Here is a 23,131-nt window from a genome sequence, read left to right on the forward strand (position 1 = left end):
ACTCCCATAGACCCTCCTCAGGCCCCAGGTGGCCCTTAGACAGGGAGGACAGCCTCCTGTCCTGCCTCTCTCCTGATATTTCCACAGGAGGAGAGACCTGAGCATTCACACCAGGTCTTCCCCAACTCATATCTGACTCTGGACCAGGCCCTCCCTCTCTGGGTCTCAGTTTCCCCATCTGCACAATGGGAGATGATGACCTGCTAGCTGATGGCTCCGGGGCAGTTGTTATAGGAGTCTCTGGTGGTAGAGAGGTTGAGGGCAGGTTTGGGGGACTGAGCTGAGCTTGTGGTCAGCACTAGGCCAGGTGGACACTGGTCCTGACCCCAATGACCCCTTCCTATCCACACTTGTAGTGATCATCCCAGAACTTGTGATACCCAACCAGCAGGTGGCTTCCGTGCGGGTAAGTCCTTGGCTCTCGCCTTTGTCAGTGCTGCCAGCCCAGCAGACACAGGGCCACGGCCTTTAGGCCTTTGAGCCGCCCTCAGATGCTTTAACACTGGAAAGGAAATTTATTGGCTTCAACATATGAGAAGAAAACCCCAGAATGGAAGTGAACACCTGCCTGATTGATATGATTAAACTTCATTCATTGTTAAATTTAGTATCATAAAAATTTCATGACCATAAAAACCACTTTCAGGCTAGATTTGTCTCCCTACGCCAAGATTCTTGAGTATCACAGAGAAATCAACTGTACATTGAATGAATTCCTTGTAGTTAAATAATTTCCAGAGCAACATCATAAAAAGACTTAATTCTTTATGGTGTTGGATGCGGGTGTGTTTCTTAGAAGGCGGTGGCTATGCTGAGCATGGGTGAGACCTCCCCCAAGCCTGGGCCCTGGGCCAGGCTGGGCCTCTTACTGACCTGGGGTGCTGCCATGCCTTTGTGGAATTCAGTTTCCCTCCTAGACAAGAAGCTGGCAGTTCCTGGCAGTAATCTCTAATGCAGAGGCGGCAGCATCTGGGTGCCCCTCACTGTGCTGTGGGGAGGGCATGGGTGCAGGAGATGAGCGGCTGGGCCTGCCCCGCTCAGAGCTGAGTCTTCACAGGACAGCATCTCTCTTGGAGCCTCAGTTTGCTTCAGAAAGTGCAGATAATATTCTCCCTCTCAAGGTTCTTTCAAGCTTTATACAGTCAGTTTTCCAATCTTTAGCCAGTTGCCATCCAATGCCATGAGTCTGCCCATGGCTTTGAACAATTTTTTTTAAACTAACTTTTTTTTGAAAATTAAACACCAGCTTTGGCCTCATCCTGAACAATGACATCAGTGGACTCGTAGGTCTGTGTGTTGGTTATATTTTTCTCTAAAAGATACTAGAATGAATAGAAATGTGTCTGCTCTCTCTCATTTCAAGACTCAGTAGGGGAATCTGTACTCACGCCAGTAAGCACTGAATGGAGGGCTCCAAGGCAAGGAGCCTGGCCATAGGAGCGGCTCAGGAAATCGCAGTGTCCGTGTGTGTCTGTGTGTGTGTCTGTGTGTGTGTGGGCGCGTGGGCGCGGGGGGGGGGATAGTGGGTGGGACGGGACATGATTTCCACATGAAAGGGAATTTGGGGGGTAACCTGTTGGGTTGGGGGGGCAGAGGCAGGGACTTGCCTAAAACTATATTTATAGAGCATTTGCTCAGTTGGGGTGGCCTGTGGGGAAGGCTGAGTGATCATGCAGACCAACTTCCCAGGCCACCCTGGCTTCTGTTTCCTGCTGGGGGTGGAGGGGCCCCTGGTCTGGCCCACAGATGTTGTCTACTCTTGTTCTCAGGCCAGAGACAATGACTCGGGGAACAACGGGGCCATCCTCTTCTCCATCCTCCAAGTGGATTTCATCACTAAGGATGGAGCCACGATTCCTTTCCAGGGCTTCTTCCGGGTCTCCACCTCCTCAGAGGCTGACGTGTTCATTGGCAACATTGAGTAACTGTGGGCAGCTCCTTGGGGGAGGGGGAGCCCAAAGGAGACCTCAAGGCAGTGCGTTTCCCATCCTTGGATGTGTACAAATAGGTTCCAGAGGACTCCAGCTTGGGTCCAAGGCTCAGCTGTGCCTTCTTCCTTTTATAGGCTAGTCACCAGCCTTGATTCCACTCTCCAAGGCACCTACCAAGTGACAGTCCAGGCCCAGGACAGACCTTTAGTGGGTCCTGCCCAGGAAGCCAACATCACCCTAAATGTGAGCACTGGTCCTTGCCTGCAGCCCCTGGAGCCCTTCACCAGCCTCTGGTCGCTTGTGCCTCATCTCCCTCCATGCCCTCCTCCCGTAGCTCTTCACTGTGGACCAGAGCTACCGGGTGAGGTTGCAGTTCTCCACGAGCAAGGAGGAGGTGGGCGCCAACACGGAGGAGATTAAGGCGTAGGTCTGGGGGCCTGGGGAACTGTGGGAGAGGACAGGGCCTGGGAGCCTGGTCCCTGGTGAGACCTGGATGGAATGTCTCTCAATCCTGCCCCAGACTCACATTGTCTCTTGTCCCTGTCCTTGACCCTGTACCTGCACTTGCTTTCTGCATGTCCCCAGAAGCCACTGTTGGGCTGGGCAGGGAGAAACCTAAACCAGGCTACCATGCACAGTTACTATGGTTGTGTGCTGCACAAGCACTCTGCCTGCTAAGCTAGAAACCCAGCCTTAGAGGAAGGAGCTTCCTTGTCAATTTGCAGCGAGCTGCTACCTGCTGAGCCAATGGGGCTGTCCAGTGGAAGTGCCCCTTTCTAATTCACACAATTCCTAATTCCACTGGCAGAGGCCTGACCACAAGCTGGGTTTAAGGCTCCTACCCCATGCCTCTGTGACATCTGCCCCCTTTGTAGGGCTCTCGCCCAGGTGACCATGACTACTATCTACATTGTTGACATTAAGGACATAAAATCCATGACTCGGTGAGTGCCTGCAGGCCTGGTGGTTGGCATGAGGAAGAGGGTGGTCCTAGGCTGCTCTTCATCCTTCACCCCTGCCTCATTTCAGGGCCCGAGGCCGTTCCTACCTTGATGCCTACTTTGTCTTCTCCAATGGGTCAGCCCTGACACTTGATGAGCTGAATGTGTGAGTGGGGCTGGTCTTAGATGGGCAGGAGAACGACCAGGAAGCTTGGGGGATGCCAGTGTCCCTTGGGTCTGAGTGGGGCTCTGTGCACAGGATTATCCGGAGTGACCGGGACTCACTGGTACAGCTGCTGCAGCTGGGGCTGGTAGTGGTGGTGAGTGACGGCAGGCGGGAGGAGTAGGGTGGGGTGGCCACGCCCACCGCAGAGCCTCCCTCACTCCTTTTTCTCCAGGGCTCCCAGGAGGTCCAGGAGTCAGACCTGCCGAAGCTGCTCAGTAGTGTTGCCATAGGATTGGGAGTAGCTTTGCTGCTGGTCATCGTGATCATGATCATGGCCCTCATGTGTACCCGAAAGAGGTGCTCTTCCCATCCTGTGTCTCTAGTCCCACCTCTCCCACTTGTATCCCCAGACATGTGGGGGGGGGGTAAAAGAACTTGGGTTTAGGCATCAGGTATATCTGTATTCAGTCCCCAGGGACCTGTTGTGACATCTTGGGTAGATTATCTCCCCTCCCTGAGCCTCAGTTTCCTCATCTGCAGAATGGGCATGACACTAGATTCCTCAAAGTCCTAAAGGAAGCGATGTGCATCTCAAACCCAGCAAGATGTCTGGCACACATAATGCATTTAATAAATGCTGTTTCTTTTTCCGTTTTCAATACATTTGTATTTAGTAGCCACATCTGGGTTTGATTCTAAGCCTTGCCGGTAGTCAGCTGTGTGGCCTTTAGCAAATCCTTTCCCTTCTCTGGGTATTACTTGTACTCTTTCAAAATGGAGCAAATATTCTCACCTGCCAGGGTGGTTGTAAAGTCACACTCCCAGGGCCTGCACGGGTACACAGTGGGTTTGCAGGGAAAATACCCCCTCCTGGTTTCCCATAGCTACCACCGGAAGCTTCGGGCTATAAAGGCTGCCAAGGAGGCCCGTAACACAGCAGCAGGGGTGCTGCCCTCAGCCTCTGCCATCCCCGGGACTAACATGTACACCACTGAGCGGTGCGTGGGACTCGAAGGGTGGGTGGTGGACCCATGGGGCGGCTGAGGCTCACAGCAGCTTGACTAGACCTCATTCCCCAGGGCCAATCCCGTGCTGAATCTCTGCACCAAGGAGCTGGACTTTGAGTCCCAATCCTCCTCCAGTGATCTGGACCATCTCAGGTGAGCAGTGACCCTCACAGCTATGCCAGCTGGTGGTTGTGTTGATGGTGGTGGTGGCGGCAGTAGTGATGGTGATGGTGATAGTAATGGTGATGTGTGGTGGTGATGCTATTGATAGTGGTAGTGGTGATGGTGTGGCTGAGAAGGTAGCAGAGGCAGTGGTGCTTCTTGAAGAGACAGGGAGGACTGGGTCTGCCAGCTATCTGAACTCCATCATCTCTCCCACAGTCTCAACTCCCTGGATGACAACTCTGTGGACCTGGAAAATAACAAACAGAGAATCAAGGCAAGAGGGGGGATGTGTTTTTGCCTGGGGATTCTGACTTGGGGTCCTTCTCTGGAGGGGTGGGGTTCAGGAGAGAGCTGAAGGACCTGCTGCTGACCTGGGCACATCTCTGCTCCAGGCCCTGGATACCTTATGGCTTTGGAATGGTGTCTAATCCCTGCTCCTCTACTATTTACTGTGACCCTGGGTTGGTGACTTCTCCCTCTGGTTTTATCACCTGCAAATGGGGATCAGTTTACCAACCATGCAGGACTGCAGTGAGGATGAAATAAGAGAGGGTATAAAACCACCTGGCACAAAGCAACTGTGAATATCTCCAGCTCCCAGCTTTATGTCCCTTATATAAAAGCTGAGAGGCAGGGGGAAGAGATCTGGAGGTAAATATAACCTAGCAAAGGAGAGAAGGTAGGCTCAAATAAACAACAGTACCATCATTTGCTCAATAGGTTAGTTGATTCTATTAGCTCGAGGTTATGCAGCCTGGGCTGCTGATTGGAATTGTGTGTGGGGCTCTTTAGAAATCCTGGGTCACCAGTTAGGAACTCTGATCCGATGGCTGACGTGGGCCTGGCATGAATGAATTGTTAAAGCTCCCGGCATTCTCCTGGGCTGGCAGGATTGAGAAGCACGAGAGGGGTGGGTTGGGCACCAGACTCAGAAGGAACCACCATATTCCTTCTAGCGCTTTGGAAACCAGCACTGGAGTTGGAGCTCTAAGGCCCACTGAGCTTGAATGTCTGTGGCTCTGTGTGTGTGTGCGCGTGGGGTGGTTAGAGAGCCACTGCCCTCTGGGTCTCACCCTCAGCTGTGTCCTGCTCTCTGGGGGTGACCACCCTTCCTTCAGTACTTAATTTCCCTTGAAGATGCCTTACATGGAAGGACTTGGTCAACCAAAGCCTCTTTTGGGTGTTAAAATACCAGACTGTTGCATAAGGACCTGGCTGTAACATGGTCGTAGATGGCAATCCCAGCCACAAGGCAGTGGTGGAGGTCTCTGGGAGAACAGCTCTCTCTGACTGAAAATGGTTTCAGGCAAAAACTCCAGTGAACATACTTTGGGGGAAGTGAGGCAGAAGAGAACAGTCTTGCCTGCCAGAGCCGGCAGCCAGACCAGTGGCTCCAGGAGGAGTCCAGAGCTGGCCCCCAGAAGGGACTGAAGTCAGGGGCCCAGCAATGGGACTGGACCTGGGGGTTAGGGAGGGTAGAGAGCTCTGAAGAGTCTGGAGAGGGAGGGGGCCAGGCCACTGAGAGCCTCCAAAGCCAGGAGAGAGCCCAGACTGTCCTGGGATGGCAGGGGGTCATTATATTTCCAGAAGCTGCCCAGGCTCCACCCCCTCTCTTGCAGCAGCAGGCAGGCCCCGGAGGCCATAGGCCTTCTCAGGAACTGAATGCCCTTCTCCTTGGCTGAGTGGGGAACAGAGTGGTGGGCCTTTCCCTCAGATGCCTAGCGCCCTAGACCTTTGTGTTCGTGTAGAAGTTTTGAGAAACCTGAGAGGTCATCCAAGCCTACCTTTTTAAGCTACCAAGACCAGGGAGGAATGCTGACTTGCCCAAGGTCAGAAAGCTTGCAAGGCAAAGGCAAACCAGAACCCGGGTTTTCTGTCTGCCAGGCCCAGTCGCATTTTCCTGGGCTGCGCTGTGCCTACAGCTGCTACAGGGGGTTAGTGGTGAGGGCTCTAGGCAGCACAAGGAGAATGGTTAGCCTAACCTGAGGCCCCTCAGCTGTTTCACTGTTCACCAGGGACAGGTACAGCCCCAGTCTGAAACAGCCCTGGGAGTGCCCTAGGCAGGGCAGTGCTGGGGGCTCTGCCCTGTGGCGTCTGCTGTGGAGGAGTTGACCCTGGGGCTGGTCCACTGGAAGGTGCACTTGTGAGGTGTGTGTGACTGGTCATGTGTGTGCTCTGCATGTCACATGGGGAGGGAGAAGAAAAGGCAGGGAGATGCATGAGTGTGCACCACAATGAACAGGATGGGACCCTGGTTGCAGCATGTCCTTCTGAGGCTGACAAATGTCAAACTGAACCAGAGGCAGCGCTGTGCTGTGGACAAACTTCAGAACCAGCAAGCCCAGCAGCCCAAAGCCTGCTCTGTCTGCCCCTCCCTGGCCATGAGAGCCTTCTAGGCTTCAGTTTCCACATCTATAAAGTGGGGCACACAATTCCTCCCTAGGGGACTCCTTGGGTACTTCAGGTAATGGATAGACTGCACCCAGCATGGTGCCTGCCATGGGGTACAGGTGGCAGGAATTGCTGGACTGGCTCCTTGGCACAAGACCCAGGGTCTGGCATTATTCAGGACTGGGCAGAACACCAACGTGCTGTTGTGTCTTTAGATAGGGCAAAGGCAAGAGTAGCCTCTCCACGTCCAGCCTGCCACTTGAGCCCATCTGTACCTCCAGTGGCTATGGCCATCTCTGGGGTATAGCCAAGGAACTGAGGCCCAAAGAGGAGCAGGGAGGGACTCCGGCCAAGGAGCCATCTCATTGTGTAGGCTTGAAGGTCCACCCATTTCCTAGGGCTGGGGGAGATCGTCCCACTTTGCCCTGCCCTTCACACTGTCCCTCTCTCCCCTACAGATGGAGCCCCAGGGAAGTCCAGTGGGACCTGAGGCAGAGCCTCTGAGCGTGGTGCTGGCAGGAAGGCAGGCAGGTGCAGGTGGCCAGCAGGGCTTATCCTTCACCAACGCTGGCTTGGACACCACAGATCTGTGACGAGGCCCTGCCGCAGGGCTCTAAACAGGCCCCCACTCTTCTGGTCTACCTTGGAAGAGACCCTGTCTCCCCCAAACTATACCTACCCTCCCTGAACATAATAATATATTGTGTTGCTCTGTCTCCCTCTGCTTGTAGTCAATCACAGCTGAAGAGAGTTTGGGAAAAATTTTATTACCAATGTATATTGTGACAGTTTGTAGCAAAAAACCCCAAACAAACACGACTGAAGGGGTGTGGGGACAGGAATACTGAGTCCTCAGGGACTTGTGAGGCTAACAGCACAGGAGATACGAGGGGCTGGAGAGGGAGGCATGTGGTTGTAGTGAGCTCTATTCTGCCCCCAACACCCAAGACTAGCTGTCACTCAGGCTGCCTGTGGCCTCTGACTGCTATCCCTAAGACCTACCTAAGACATTCTGACCTTTCTGCGACTCCCCTTTCAACTGCAGTGCAGGGTGCTCCAGCAGCTGCCTCCCCCCTCTGGGAATTGTGAACTGGAGTCCTGTGAGAGTACAGAGGAGGGGGGGCTGGGCCAGGTGAGGAGACAGGAATGGGGGATGACTACCAGCATGCAAGAGATGCCTGGGCCATGGGGGCCAGCCCGTGGCGGGGACACACACACACACACCCAGGGCCTCACATTCAAAGCCTTCTACACTCTGGGGCCTCACACACCAATCCTTGCACACTTGGAGCTTTTGTACACAGTGTCTTCCATTCTGGGGACCTGGCTGCCACTGGCAGCCAACCATTCTGGACGGCTCAGGAGCCTGCCTCAGCTCTCCGGGCTGGGGGAACTGAGCAGATACCCAAGGTTGCCCAGGGTGACCAGGAGGAAGTGGAGTGGAGTGGAGGGCTGGGAGGAGATAGTAGGGCTTCAGGGCTGGGCTAGTGAATTCAGGACGAGGGAGCTGGGGAGAGTAGGTTTGTTTGGGAGGAGAGGAGGCTGAAGAGAAGGGGATGAGAAAAGGTCTTAGAGGTTGGCCATACCTTGGAGGCCTGTTAGGTGTTGAGGGAATCCCTTCTAGGGGCCTGGGGTCAAGAAGGGAGCCTGAGAAGGTTGGAAATACGGGTTGTACCAAAGAGGGTCAAATCACTCGGCCGTGGGTCCCGCCCGCGAGCAGCACCGCGGCCGGCGCACGCTCTGCAGCAGCGAGCGAAAGAGGCCAGGTGGGCGCTTGGCACCGCCCTCGGGGGGCGCAGCGCGCACTGAGCCTGCACGGCCAGGGCCCGGGCGGGCGGCGAGCGGTGGCGCGGGTGCCCCTTGGCGGCCGTGCTCCTCGATCTGTCGCTCTAGGTGTTTCTGGATGGCCATGCCCAGCACCTCCACCTCCATAGAGGCGCCGTACACCTCCCATGTCATGCCCTTTTCGTCCCAGCTCACGTCACGCACAGGCTCAACCGCCTCCGGGGCCGCCAAAGTTGCGGCCAGCGCTGAGCCGGGCCGCACCCGCACCTCCGGGAAGACCGGTGGCGCGGTGGGCGGCGCCGCGGCTTGCGGCGTCATGGGCCCAGTGGCGACAGAGCGCATCTCGGCGGCCCCCAGCGACACCTGCAGGCCCGCGTCCCGGCGCGAAGGCAGCCTGGGCGAGGGGCTGGGCACGCGCGGCGCCACCTGGAAGCTGAAGGCCGGGCCGCTCGTGCCATCCTGCGGAGACATAGGGCTCACGGCCACCGACACGCAAGCTTGAGCGCCCGCCTGCGTGCCCACATCCTCGCGCGGCAGCGGGGCGCTCGCATCCCACGATGGCGCCTTAGTGAAGTTGTCACGAGTTCGTGGCCTGGGCGGGGGTCCATCAGCCTTGGGGCTGGGGCTTCTCTGGGCCCCAGCAGCCACCAGGACTTTCTGGCTCAGGCTGCAGGCCTCGGTGCTGGACGCTGGCGCTGGGTCCACGTGGCCCTCGCCACTCCCGGCATCTGAGGGAGAAGAGGCTGAACCGCAGGTTTTACCATCTGACCACCTTGGGGAGGCCTCCGCCAGCTCTGGACTCAGGGTGGCCACATTCTTCAAGGATAGGGGCTCCGCTTTTTCCAGAGGTGGCGCAGAGTTGGCCTTCCCCAGGGCCACAGGCTCCAGTTTTCCGGAGGCAACAGGGTCAGTTTTTCCTAAGGATCCAGGGTCCTTCTTGTCCAAGGCCAGTGGCTTTTTCTTTTGCAGAGACGCAGCCCCTGCTTTTCCTGATGAAGTGGGACCCTCCTGCTCTGGAGGCTTTGTCTCTGCTTTGCCCTGGGACTTGGGTTCAGCTTTCCCTGAGGCCCCAGGGTCTATCTTTGTGGAGTTCACAGGATTCCCCTTCTTTGGAGGCAGAGGATCCAACTTTCCCTCTGCGAGCGCTTCTGCTTTTCTCAAGGGTGCCAGGGCTGTCTGCCCTAGAGTCGTGGGGGCCACCTTCCCTGAAGACACGGAGTTCGCTTCTCCAAGGGGCTTCATTTCCGCCTTACCCCTGCTCACCAGGTCCACCTTGCCCAAGGGGGCAGGACCAGCCTTCCCTGAGGCCACAGGACCTGCCTTCTCTGAGGACAATGGAGCTGCTTTCCCCCCAGTCACAGCCTCAGCTTTTACAGAGAACGAGGGTTCCACTGTTCCCAAGCACTTGGGATCCCCTGGAATGGATGGCACAGGTTCCATCCTTCCTAAAGGTTCAAGATTCTCTTTTCCATAAGATGATGTTTTTATATTTCCCACAGAAATAATGGGATCCATCTTTCTGGAAGACACCAGGTCTTCTGCTCTTGATACAGTTTCCGTCTTTCCCGCAGATGTTGGTTCAGCCTGTGCAGGTGACAAGGGCTCTGGCTTTCTTGAGGGCATGGGAACTACCTTTTCCAGTGAAAGTGGGCTCTCCTTGCTTAAGGACACAGCATCCACCTGTCCAGTGGACCTGGTTTTTGTCATTCTCGTAGACACGGGATCTCCCTTTTCTGAGGAGGCAGGCTCCTTCATTACCAGGAACTGAGGGTCCTCTTTTGCAGAGGACACAGTTTCTGCATTTCTCATAGATACAGGATCTATCATCTCCAAGAGTTGATTCCTTCCTGTTGATCCCAAAGCCACTGTTCCACAGGATATAGGCTCGATTTTGCTTGATGACCCTAGAGTCAGAATTCCCAAGGACCCAGGATCCACCTGTCCTGAGGGCCCAGATTCCCTCTTTCCCAAGGACCCAGGATCTGCCTGTCCTGAGGGCCCAGAATCCCTCTTTCCAAAGGACCCAGGATCCACCTGTCCCAAGGACCCAGGATCCACCTGTCCCAAGGGCCCAGGATCCCTCTTTCCCAAGGACACAAGGTCTGTCTTGCCCACAGATGCAGAACCCATCTCTTCTGAGGATATAGGAAACTTCTGTTCTGAATACCAGGACTCCTCCTGTCTTGAGCACAAAGGATCCACTTTGGCTGAGATCACAGAATCCTCCTTCCTTGGGGACACTGTATCTACCTTGCTGGAGCATGAAGGATTTACCTTTCCCAAGGATCCAGGATCCTCTTTTCTTGTGGTCTCAGGATCCATCCTTCCAGAAACCACAGGTTCCCCCTTCCCCAAGACGACTACAGGCTCTGCCTCTCCTAGGAACATGGGATCTGCCTTTCTCACGGACCCAGCATCTTCCTTTCCTATGGAAGTGGAGTCTGCCTGCTTTGAAGACTTGGAGTCTGCTTTCTCCAAGAACATGGGATTTCTGTTCTCCAGGGATGAGGGTTCAGATTTTGCTGAGGACACAGGCTCTGGCTTCTCAGAGGTGACTTCTGGTGTCCCGGAGATCGAGATTACATGTGCCCCCACTGTCTCCTTGGTGGCTGCCTCTTGGGGAGGGATGCAGGTCAGGGATGGGCAGGTCAAGCTCCCGTGAGGACCTTCAGAGCAGGAGGCCCCTTCCCCAGCCCCAGTGGGGTTGCTGTGTCTTGAGTACATGCCTGGGCTTTGGGCAGGGGTGTACCTGGCGGGTACAGGGCTGGCCTTCAGTGGAGAGGGGCAGTAATCCCTCATGGCCAAGTTCCCAAACCCCAGGATCCCATCCTGTGGGCAGCAGAGGGCTATGGGCAGGGGTCCTGGGGGCTGGAGTCCTTTCGGAGTCACTGGAGCCGCGCTGGTTCTTCAGCACTGCCCAACGGCCCTCATGGCCATGCTTCTGCCCCAGGCTGCTGTCTGGCTCTGAAACAGAGAGAGCAGACTCAGACTCAGACGACTCAGGGGAGACCAGTGGGAAGAGTCTCCATCTGCGCCTTCTCTCTCTTACCCTCCTCCTAGCAGCCAGGCCTCCTCTCCAGGTTCTCTGACCTCATCTGGTTCCCTCCTGTCTAGAGGGGCTGGGCTAAAAACACTAACTCATGCACCCTGCTCTCCAGCTTCACTGCTCCTGTAACCCTGACTTCCTAACATGGTATTCAAGGTCTTCACAACTTGGGCACTAACTCTTCAACTCATCTACCATTACTCCTCCCTTGTCAGCCTACTGCAATGCTACCAAGAAATTATGCTTTTGTCCTCTAGCCCACAGTCACAAACTCTGATACCACTGGGGCCAGGTAGGTAATTTGAGTGAGAGAAGCAGGATAAGTATAAAACAATCGGGAGTGGAGGACTACAGCAAACTAAAGAGTGCATGCCTTGCCCAAGGGGGGAACCATTACTCCACCAGCCAGATACTGCTCTGGAGAAATGCATCCTGCGAGTACCAACGAGAAGTGGGAAATCCAACGCTTTAATGTAAAATGTCACAATCAATTCAAGATTTAAATAAAACAATACTATGGGGGTCAATCGAAATAGGTTTAGGCCATAGTTATGTCCGTGTAGACCCTGGGGAGCTATGAATAGTTTATAGTCAAAGAAGGGACATAGTCCAATATGTGTGTTTTCAAAGGTTGCTCTGGAATGGTGTAGAGGGTGAGCTGGAGGAGAGGGGCTGGCCAAGACCTATGAGGAGGCTGGTCTGTCATTCATCCAGTTCATTCATTCACCCAGAGCCTTCTCTGCAGTGAACCCTGAGCAGCTGCAATGGTCTAGATGAGAGATGGCACAGGAAAGGTCCTGGTTGGGGAATAGGAGTCAGCAGGATTGAGATCTCTGAGGGAAAATTGACAGGAACTAGCTGGCTGTAGGGGGTACGGTGGGAGTGGACCACAGGATTCTGGCTGGGGGTGGGTGGGTTGCCAAGCAATGGTGCTGGGCAGGAGATGTGGGGAAAGGGGATGTTGCATTTTAGATAAGCCAAGTGTGTGATACCTGGGGGACAGCCAGGGAAAGGATCTGGTTGGTGGCTGGGTCTGCGAGCAAGTCGGTTCCATTGCACTCAGTAGCCAAAGCAAGCCCCAAACCTGCCCTTCCTACCTTCATCTCCAAAGCCACCCTACTAGTGCTCAGGCCAGAATCCCTAGTCACCCCTGACATTCTCACAGCCCATATCCCATCCGTCAGCAAACCATACTGGATCTACCTTCAAAGTATATCCAGAATCTGGCCACCACCTTGAACTTAACTCATACCATCTCCCACCTGGAGCATCCCTGCTTTTTCCTTCATCTCAAACAGCTCATTCTCAACTCAGCAAGCGGAGGGATCTTAATAGGACCCAAGGCAGATCATGTCCCTCCTGTGCTCAGAACCATGTGAGTATCTCCCCATCTCATGCAGAGTAAAAGTAACCTCCTTACAGTGGCCCACAAGATGGCATTTTCTGGCCCCAGTACCTCTTCCTCAATTATGCTGCCCAGCTGATCCTCAAACACCCCCTGCCCTAGGGCCTTTGCATTGGCTGTCTCCTGGCTGGAATGCCTTCCTATCTGATGTCTGCATGGTCTGCACCCTGACCCCTCCTGTATAAAACAGCCTCCTCTCTAACACTGGCTGGTGTCTTGCATCTCCCATGACCTGCTCCAATTTTCTTCACAGTACCTGTTATCACCCAACACATTGCATTGGTTTACTGCTTATGGGTTTGTCATTAGAATATCAGCGCCAAGAGATGGGATTTTGTTGTGTTTACTGATGTATCCTCAGGGTTGAGAAAAATGACTGGCAAGTGGGAAACTAGTAGTTCCCAATAAATATTTGTTGAACGAATGACAGGATGATCTTTTGAGATGTTGGTCTAACCATTCCATTCCATGCCATTTACTTTCCCTGGCTCTTGATAGGAAAGTAAATTGGCTGTGATCTTTTTGGAAGGACATTTATCAATTCCTATCAAAGTTTCCAGTGCACATAGCATTTGGGCCAGCATGCCCACCTCCAGGGATAGTCTTGAAGACAGATAGTGAACAGAGGATGCACAAGAACATGGCTGGTGATGAGAAGAAAACCAAGAAGCAGGTTTTGGAAATGGAGGACAACCCCTGGGACCACTCATGGCTGTCAGAATGTGTGGGGTGATGAGGAAAGATGTCCAAAATAAAGTAAATGAAAAAAGTTAAGGGACAGAATGGCCAGTGGGATCCCATGCATGTAGCCAAGGAAAAAGGATAGACATACATCTATGGCTTAGTTATAAAGTGAACATTTTTAGAAGGAAACCTTTGAAACTTATAGCAGTGATGGCCTCTGGGAAGTGAGGCCAGGGATTTGGAAGAGGAAGAAACTGTTTTGTATGTCCTTTTGTGAAGTTTAAATTTGAGTTCTGACTTTAAAAACAAAACAAAACAAAACAAAACAGGAGGCCCTGGCCAGTTAGTTCAGTCAGTTAAGAGTATTATCCCAAAATGGAAAGGTTGCAGGTTCGATCCCTAAGTCAGGGCACACACAGGCAGCAACAAAAGAATTCATGACTGAATGGAACAACAAATGAATGTTTCCCTTCTCCCTCCCCTCTCTCTACCTTCCTCTCTCTGTCTCTCTAAAAATCAATAAAAATTAAGCCCTAAATGGATAGCTCACTTAGTAGGAGCATCCTCCCAGAGTACAGAGGTTGCTGGTTTGATTCTCTGGTCAGGGCACATATAGGAGCAGCTCCACATTCCTGTCTGTCTCTCCCTGCCTCTCTAAACAAACAAGCAAAACAAACAAACCCAGGAAATATTTTATTTTTTTGGTGGTGGGGGGGAATAGGCAGACTCCCACATGCACCCTGACTGAGATCCACCCGGCAACTCCATCTGGGGCCAATGCTTGAGTACTGAGCTATTTTTAGTGCCTGTGGTTGATACGCTCCAACAGCTATCCTCAGCACCCAGGGCCATTGGCTGTGGGAGGGGAAGAGGGAGAGAAAGGGAAGAAGCAGATAGCTGCTTCTCCTGTGTGCCTTGACCCGGAATAAAAACTCGGGATGTGCATATGTCTGGCTGAGGCTTTATCCACTGAGCCACTGGCCAGGGTCAGGTTTTTTGTTTTTTTTTTAAGTGAGAGGAAGGGACATAGAGACACAGACTCCCAAATGCATCCCAACCAGGATCCACTCACAATGCCTGTCTAGGGTTGATGCTTGGACCAACCAAGCTATCCTCAGTGCTTGGGGCTGATGCTTGAACCAACTGAGTCACTGGCTGCAAGAGGGAAAGAGAGAGAGGGGGGGGAGAGGGAGGGGAAGAGAAGCAGATGGTCACTTCTCATGTGTGCTGGGTCAATGCTCTATCCACTGAACCAACTGACTGGAAAGAAAATTTTAATGACTCCCTATTACTTTTAAGGTCAAGTCCAACTCCATAATATGCTTTCAAGCCCTGCAGACGTACTGACCTGCTAGGCTATATCATTTAGTATGCACTCCCTTCCCCCCAAATCATGTACACACACACATATACGTGCACACATACATTCATTCCACTCACACACACCCATATTCACTCACACATGCACATATGCGCCACCTCTTCGGGTTCCTCCATGGCTTCATATCTCTCCCTCTGTGGGCTCTACCCACTTTCTGCCTGGCTCCCATTCAACCTTCAAGTCTGTTTTAATGCCTCCTCCTCCCCTGTGAGCCTTCCTTGCCCACTAGCTCCCTGAGGGTTCCCATAGCCTCTTGTTTTCCCCTAACCAGATTCATGCCACTCTGCACTGAGCCCTTTAACCTCTGGGTCCCTGTCTAGAGCTCAGTCCCTGGATGGGGACTTAGCTCCCACTGGGTCCTCAGACTTTGTTGGGCTTATGGGACTTGGGGCAGGGTCATCACAAAAATGGGGATGTAGGGGGATGGATAGTTTTGTAGAGGATGGTAGTTAGGGTTTGGGGAAGGTAAACTGGGTGCCTGTAGGACTTATGGGGGAACTCCAGGAGCAGCTGCAAGACAGGCTTGGAGCAGAGGAGAGGTCTGGCTGGAATTCTTTGGATTTGGTTTTCAGCAGCATAAAAACGAATTGGAAGTTTACTGGCCCACAGGGCTCAGGCAAGCGTGAGTCGAGTGGTATGGACTGTTTCCATCTTCATGTTTTGCCTCTAGATGGTGATATGGGCACAGGTCAGTATTTTCTCCCACAGGAAAGCCAGCAGAGTAAGTGATTAAAGACTTCTGACGTCCTTAGGGTGAGGGAGTAAGAGGGAGTGGTGGGGACTGTGCTAAACTAGAGCACATTAGCCCCTTTTAGCATGAAGTGCTACTAGCTAATTAGAAATTCACTTATTAATTCAACACATATGCAATGTTCTAAACACTGTTCTTGGTACTAGGGATACAGCAGTGAATAAGAAATGCATAGTCCCTGCCTCTTTAGGTGTGGAAAGATTTGGGGAAGAGCAATTCACAAGCAGGCAAATAAATCATGCAATTTCAAGTAATAATAGATGCTGTGAAGACAAAGGAGTGGGCAGCTGGTTTAACACATCGTCAAGGAAGGCCCCTCTGTGGAGGTAACAGCTGAGGCAGCTGTGGAAAGGCCTGAGAGTCTGGAGTGGAGTGGAGTGGGAAGGGGGAGAGGGAGGAGGCAGGTGGGAGCGCATCATGCAGGCCATAAGGGCGAACCGGGGGCAATCCTAAGGGTACGGAACTCCATGGTGTGTCTTAAGCAGGGAAGTAAATGTGGCTCATGATTGGCCAGTCCTCCTATTATTTGGAGCAAAGTCATCAGCCTGGATTTTTTTATATTTTAAATGTTGGTTAATTTTTAAAATACCACACAGGCCAGCTCTGACCCCTAGGTCACTTGCTGGAGACCACTGATCTATCTGGTTGTGCAGGCTGTAGAAAAGGGTGTTATAAGCCAGATCGACTGGGTACATGGCCAAGAGAGAGGGACCAGGTTCTGGTCAGGGCTGGGTTTGCCTGCTAGGTGTGCCTCTCAGAACCCATTTCCTCTTCTGGAAAATGGGAATCCAACAGCTGCCTGGCAGGTGCAGCGAGAGCTTGGATGGAGCTGGAAGTCATCAACAAGGGCTGTAGGAGGGTACTCTGATCCTCACTAGCCCTCCTGTCACCCCTGGTAACCCAACCTTGGGTTCCCTCACACCGGCCCCTCCAACAAGCTCCCTCTCTCTGGGTGTGGACTATGTAGGAAGTCAGGACAGCTCTCCACTTAACAGTCTGTGACCTCAGGGCACTGTGGACCCCGGCAACCCACCCCTGCTCCCCCAGGGATGCTGTGAGATGTAAAGGAGACGAGGGTGCGTGCACAGCTCTGCAGCTCAGGACTAGGCTGTGCATGCGGAAGGCCGTTGTTATCTACTCAGCCTGTCCGAGCCCAGCTGTGCAGGGAGGAAGGGCCTGCAGCAGGGGCACAAACTGGCAAACCTAGGCCTCAGTATGCTTGTTTGACCCCTAAAAAACAAATTTTTAAAGAAATTAACTTCTAAAAATTAGAAGACTTCATTGAAAACCAGGTTTCCAGCTTCCCTTGGAAAACTAAAATGTGGTGAGGCGATCTGAGCGTGCTTCCTGCATGGCAACAGTCGGCCGAGGCCAAGCAGAGGCTGCCCTGGTCGGCGGGGTGTGCTCTCCAATTCTCCAGCGGGGTCCTGACACTGAGGCTGGCTGTCAGTGGCCATTGGTCTCTGAATTTGAACCATCATTTTTCTCATAGCCACCCCCTCGTAAATTATCTGCCTGGCCTGTAGCCATCTAAGTTTTGACCCTTGGCCTAGATACCGAGAACAGTGGGAAGTGACCTCACACACAGCCATTATTATGTCTATGTACAGAACCATACACCTGCCATGCATGCAGGTGCTGTGTTCTCATCTTACAGAGGAGGAAACTGAGGTTCTGAGGGGCAGGCATGGCCCAGCTAGGAACATGCTCCTTCTGAAAAGTCTCCCTGGGAAAGGCCAACTTCTCAGTTCCCAGCTCTAGGTTCTCCGACTTGGGATCAGGCTTAGGTAGAGACAGAGAACCCAACAGGGGTTAGAAAGACGTGGGGTCAAGCCTGAGCTTAGTCACTGACCTGCTCCATGATTTTAGGTGAGTCTTCCCAAGTCTGTGAAATGGGGGAGGGTGTGTAGATCTTAAATCCAGCCCCATGTTTAAGATCAGTCAAGATACCACTCCCAGATGCTCTGCTGCTCACAGTTCTTCTGGGTCCTTGCTGGCTCTTCTGGAAAGTTTGGTATCTCCAGCCCCTTTTTCAAGAGGCAGTCCAGGGCTGGGGTACCACCTCCCCATCCCCAGAATCCAGCTCCATCACTCTTCCACTGTGTGCTCAGTCCTGGGCGTGGCACTCTCAGTCTCCCTTTAGCAACTAGACTCCACAACACTCTCATGAGGGGGGCATTATCTACCCATTTCACAGGTGACACAGATCAGAGGAAGAAAGGATGGACACCAAGGACACACAGCTGGGGCAGGGAACTGTGGTTCAAAACCTGTTGTGTCTGAACTCAAAGCCTGAGTTCTTCCTACCTGTATCAGCTAAGACCTTGAACACTGATGCTTGACTCTTAAAATGTCTTTCTGTTCTTTGGGGTCAGGCCAAGGGTCCTCCACACCTCTGGACCTACCAGGGAACATTCAGGAGAGGAAGCAAGTGTATCCCCCATGTACACAGCCACTTGCGGGAACACACATACCCCATGAGCAGATGACCCCCTAAGTGCAGAGGGTGTGCAACCTCTTGCGGCTGTCTGCACCAGCATAGGCCAGCCTGGGGAGCCAAGATTTGGCTCCTGAATTCTGCTCAAGAAGAGTTTGGTGTACACATGGCAACCTGTATGAGCAGAATCGCCCGTTTGTTTGTGTCACATGAGAGCCACTTGGACCGTGCGGGTATGCACATGTGTGGCCACGTAACCTCAGTCTCACTCAGGGAGAGCTGGCTAGAGATGTGCATAGGTGCTTGTGCCCTGCTCCTAGGCAAAACAGCCCCTATAAATGCCTGTTCTGGTTCAGAGACCTGGCCAGCCCACTCCTCTTCCTCTAGGGTTTCTTTGCGATGTGGAGTCAGGGCTGCCAGGCGAACACCTCCTGTCATGACAAGACCTACAAAGGCTTGTAGGGCGTGACAGGTGTGAGTGTACCTGTGATGTCTGAGTCTTGGTCTGCTGCCCCTCACCCTCTCATCCCCTCATCTAGTATCCTCAGAGCAGCAAAGCTTCCTGCCTGGGTCTGGAGGTGAGAAAGAGCCTAGCAAAGGATGATAGCCTAACCTTCTTCCAGAAATGGCCCCGGATCATCCATCCATCCATCTCCAAGAGGGCAAGAGTGTGTGCACACCTGGGCAGAGTGTGGGGGAGGATGATGAATAGCAAACTAAGAGACAGAGAATGTATGACAGGGAGAGTGGACACAAGTGGGACAGCCTACTCCAGGGTCTGGGGTTACATGAGGGACGCCATGATGAGCAGGTGTGAACAGGCACAAGCAGGCCAGAGCAGGGTGGCTGCGAGTGTGTTACATCAGAGAGTATTGTGGAGCTGAGTGTGCTGTGACAGGCAATGGCTGGTGTGAGTGCGTAGCTAAGTCTGGGTGTGTATGCAAGGCTCCTACTAGGTGTACTGGGTGAGTGCACAGGTGGCGAGTGCATGAGTCCCATGGAATGGCCACAGTGTATGTGTGTGGACCTGTGGCCTAATGCGTGGTGTGACAGTGTGAGATGGAACCCCCAGTGTGTGCCACACTAACTGTGCTATGTCGAGTGTGCTCAGTGTGAGCCGCTATGTATCGCTGAGCTTGCTCTAGGGTAAAAATGAATCAACGCGGGCGGACCCCCTCCCCGCAGTGGCGGGAAGCGCCCCCTCCCATACGGCCAAGCAAAGTGGCTGTCGGCCCGGAGGACAGGCACCGGGCCCAGGCTCTACACACATGCGGGTTGGCCAGCAGGGCCCTAAGGGGGCTCTGCCGGGACAGCGGGACCCGCCCCCGCCCCGCCCGGTCTCGTACAGGAGCCTAGAAATGGACACCCACCGCCCCCCGGCCGCGGGCGCACACGGACCCGGGCTCATACTGGACACACGCCGAGCGCAGGGCCGAAACCCCGCCACCCGGGGTTCGAAGACCCTGAACAGTTGTTTCAGAGGTCGACAGGAGAGAAGAAGGGGTTCTATGACACCCGCCCGAGGGCAGCAGGTGCGGGCGCGGCGCTTACCCGGCCGTACCGCTGTTCCGTCTCCTCCGCGCGCCGCGCTCCGGCTCCCGCGGGCCCCGCCCGAGCGGCCTTAGCTGCCTCCGGCCGGGGTGGCGGGCGGACCCCTGGACTCCGCACCGCCGGCCCCCGCGCCGGCTCCGCGCTCCTGCCCCGCGCCCCGCCCCGGGCATGCGCGCTGGCCGACTCCGGTCTGGGAACTGGGAGGGGCGGAACCCACGGGGAAGCGGGGCTGAAGGGGGGAGGGACGCCGCTTACCACGGCCCCTGCGCTCCTGGGTTCCCTGCCCTACTCGCCCGAGCTCTCCTGTCACAGACGAACGAGGAGACTGGGTGGCGGAGAGGCTGGCCTTTCGCCGAGCGCCTGTTTAGGGTGGAGCGCGCTCATATCTCACTCAATCCAGCCCTGCGAACACCCTCTGCGCGTTTCACGGTGAAGGAAATTCGGGCTCAGACAAGGGGAAGCCACTAGTCCGAGGACACTCAGCGCTCGGATAGGGTCGCAGGTCGGTGAGATCTCCGAGCTCTCACTGCACGGAAATTTCCCGCCTCCGCCTTGGCCGCACTTCCGGTCTTGTCCTCCCAGCCCCCAGTCCTTTGTCTTGCTGCCGTCCACGCCCCCGCAAGTGGCGCGGACACAGGTGGTGCTAAGGGTTCAGGGGAAGCGCCTTGGAGTCCCCTGCCACCTGCCGTCCTAGCCACGTGACCACCCACCCTCTAGTCTGTGCAAATCCAGTTCTCCTCCCCCTGAGTATCCACGAGCAAATCACTTCACCTCTCTGAGCCTCAATTTCCCAATCTATAAAATGGGACTGACATGAACCACCTCACAGTGGCCTTGGAAGGATGAAGGAGCCTGAAATAAATGTTCACGGGCTTCCAAATGAATATGAATTGCCAAGGACATCAGGACTTGCGGCCCACACGTCCTCAACATTTATTGGCAGTGAAACAGTCCCCTTTGACTTCCCAGAGGAGAAAAAACAATTCTATAATTGCCAAGAGGTGATAAAACCCTCTCACCTTTACTGTGAAACCACTTACTAAAAATGGTAGCAGCTCATGTTAATGTAACACTTATTTAGGGGCAGACACCATGCTAAGTTTTATTTACAGGTTTCATCTAATTTCAATTTCCAGTCACTTAGAGGAAGTCAATATTAATGTATTATATCCCCATTTTTAAGATAAGAATACTGAGAAATTGATGTCACTTGTCTCTGCTCACACAACTAGTTAGTAGTGGTGTTGTCTTACTCTTGAAACCTTACTTATACTTAACCGTTACTTTCTACTCCCCTCACTTTCCTGATGAACCTTAAGTCAACGTGGTCTTTAAAAAGTTTATTTAAATAGACTAGATAGCAAATGAAGAAAATCTATCAGACCAGCGTCTTCAGCCAGCATTCTAGGGAAGCAGAAAACCACGGAGTGCCGGGCCAATTTTCAGCACCACGGACAACACCCATACTGGGTCTGCTTACTAATGTTTCAGGCCCTGAAAATTGCTCATTCGCTGTCCACAAGGGCACTTTGCTTCAGTTTACAAACTCTACTTTCGTCATTTCACTTTATTCTCCCTATAGTCCTTCAAGATAGGCATTATTGGACCCGTGATACAGATGAAGACATGGAGTGTTGGGGAAGTTCACAAGCTGTGAACAGTGGTAAGACCAACCTATTATCTAAAAAGCCACACTGGGGCAGGAAAAAGGTGGATCTGAGCTAGACCAGGGCATGAGTGAGGAGGCCATGGCGATTGTCCAGGTGAGAAATGATGCTGCCTGAACGATGGTAGCATTTGTTGGGATGGAGAGAAGGGACCAGATTTGATAACTATTTAGGTCTCAGTGGTCATGTGCTGGATGTGGGTGTGAGGGAGAGAGAATTCTGCTGCCTCTCTGAAGTTTTGCATTAGGGAACCAAGTGGGTGGAGGAAAGATACCCTGGGGGAAATCTGGGGCTGTGGGGACAGACATTTTGTCATATACGAGTCCAAAACTGAGCTTTGGAATGGCCAAGGCAGACAGACCAGGGAGCTGATAATGGAAGTCATAAGGATGTGTTGTACATGAGGGGAGCATGTAGACCAAATAGGGTGAGATGAAGACTGCAGGTTCACCTTGAGGAACACCAACACTAAGGGACCACCTGGGAAAAGAAGCTGCAAAGAAAAATGAGAAAAGTTCCTGGCTAGGTGTCTCAGTTGGTTAGAGCATCGTCCCAACATGCCAAGGTTGTGGGTTCAATCTCCAGTCAGAGCACATACAAGAGTCAACCAATGATGGCATGAATAAGTGGAACAACAAATCCATGTTTCTTTTTCTCCCCCTCTCTTTAAAAAAAAAGAAAGAAAATAAAAGAAACAAAAAGAAAAGAAAGAAAAGAAAAATGAGAAACAGTTGTCTGGGAGACCAAAAGAAACCCAGGAAAATGTGATGTCACAGAAGCCAAGGGGAGAGAATGTTTCAGAAGGAGGGCAGGACCAACCACATCAGAAAGACAAAATATGGCTGAAGAGATGTCCTCTGAACTTGGGAAGAAGGTAATGGAAATTTGATGAAAGCACAGTCAGTGGAGTGGTGGAGGTGGAAGCCACACTTGGAGGGGGTGGGGTGGTTGATGAGTAAATAGGAGTAAGGAACTGGAGAGGGCAAGCAGATGACTCTAATAAGCTTGGACTTGGAAGGAGAAAGGAGATGTGATGGTCTCTACATGTGACTAGGAGGAGATTGGAGGCATTTAAATCCTGATAGAAGGGGAAGCAGTAGAGAGGGAAAAGGGAGATGCCAGCAAGGGAGAGCATGATGCTGGGCCTAGATGCTTAGGGTGGAAGGGTAAGATGGGGTTCAGCTCCCTGGGGAAGCTCACAGACCCTGAAATGAAGATCAGGGAATGGCGTTTATTTGGGAGGTGTAGTGACAACAGCAGGGGAGTGGGAAGGTGACCCAGTAGAGGAAGGCATTCAGTAAGTGGTGGTTGAGTAAGCCAGCTACTATAGTGGGTGAATGAAACTTAATCCTGCAGGAAGTCTTGGGAAATGGCATAAAGGTACATCTCAGAATTGTCCTGGCCAAGGGTGGAGGAGCTGGTGTATTTACATCTGAGTGCCTGGCAGACGTTGAGGCTGTGTGTTAATTCCCAGGTGCTTCTGGCTCACAGTGTGTGGGGGCAGAGTAGGTCCCACAGCTGGAGGGCAGCCCTCTGACAGAGCTGCCGGTCCTGGCTGGTGGGAGTCTCACTGGCAGGCACAGAAATGGTCACTTGAGGGGATGTAGTCAGTGCTCTGGCCATGCCTGCTACATGGGTACATCCCATCTATGCCCTTTGCCATCAAACCACTCTTGTTCCATAGGGACTTGTTGATAAAAACATGTTAAAGCCTGACCAGGCGGTGGTGCAGTGGATAGAGTGTCGGACTGGGATGTGGAGGACCCAGGTTTGAGACCCCAAGGTCGCCAGCTTGAGTGTGGGCTCATCTGGTTTGAACAAGG

The 23,131-nt window shown here is 53.2% G+C and overlaps 2 protein-coding genes across 5 annotated transcripts in view; one reads left to right on the top strand and one right to left on the bottom strand.

Moving 5' to 3' along the window:
- CDHR2 (cadherin related family member 2) overlaps nt 1–7,317 on the top strand; it is a 33,940-nt gene extending 26,623 nt beyond the window's left edge. For both annotated transcript variants that reach the window (XM_066388371.1, XM_066388372.1), the window contains exons 21-32: nt 357–406; nt 1,770–1,921; nt 2,066–2,174; nt 2,266–2,354; nt 2,807–2,875; nt 2,961–3,038; nt 3,132–3,192; nt 3,271–3,395; nt 3,923–4,036; nt 4,118–4,198; nt 4,427–4,484; nt 7,060–7,317. In XM_066388371.1, the coding sequence (XP_066244468.1) occupies nt 357–406; nt 1,770–1,921; nt 2,066–2,174; nt 2,266–2,354; nt 2,807–2,875; nt 2,961–3,038; nt 3,132–3,192; nt 3,271–3,395; nt 3,923–4,036; nt 4,118–4,198; nt 4,427–4,484; nt 7,060–7,194 (1,121 nt within the window). In that variant the 3' untranslated portion in view covers nt 7,195–7,317. The remainder of the gene's footprint in view (nt 1–356; nt 407–1,769; nt 1,922–2,065; nt 2,175–2,265; nt 2,355–2,806; nt 2,876–2,960; nt 3,039–3,131; nt 3,193–3,270; nt 3,396–3,922; nt 4,037–4,117; nt 4,199–4,426; nt 4,485–7,059) is intronic.
- Nucleotides 7,318–7,347: 30 nt separating this feature from the next.
- Nucleotides 7,348–20,152, bottom strand: GPRIN1 (G protein regulated inducer of neurite outgrowth 1). 3 transcript variants are annotated; one of them, XM_066388374.1, is made up of 2 exons: nt 19,652–20,152; nt 7,348–11,350 (listed from the first exon to the last, which is right to left on the bottom strand). In XM_066388374.1, exon 2 carries the CDS (start codon nt 11,183–11,185, stop codon nt 8,291–8,293), a length of 2,895 nt encoding a protein of 964 aa, XP_066244471.1. In that variant the 5' UTR covers nt 11,186–11,350; nt 19,652–20,152; the 3' UTR covers nt 7,348–8,290. The 3 variants fall into 3 exon arrangements, with proteins under 3 accessions (XP_066244471.1, XP_066244470.1, XP_066244472.1); XM_066388373.1 differs by having other exon boundaries at nt 19,642–20,152; XM_066388375.1 differs by lacking the exon at nt 19,652–20,152 and adding an exon at nt 14,594–14,675.
- Between the last annotated feature and the right edge of the window lie 2,979 nt (nt 20,153–23,131).

This window comes from Saccopteryx leptura, chromosome 6, assembly GCF_036850995.1.
Source record: "Saccopteryx leptura isolate mSacLep1 chromosome 6, mSacLep1_pri_phased_curated, whole genome shotgun sequence".
Taxonomy (NCBI): domain Eukaryota; kingdom Metazoa; phylum Chordata; class Mammalia; order Chiroptera; family Emballonuridae; genus Saccopteryx; species Saccopteryx leptura.

Bases quoted from the DNA above. Each gene is read 5' to 3' on its own strand.
- GPRIN1 (XM_066388374.1), bottom strand. From the start codon at position 11,185: ATGAGGGATTACTGCCCCTCTCCACTGAAGGCCAGCCCTGTACCCGCC.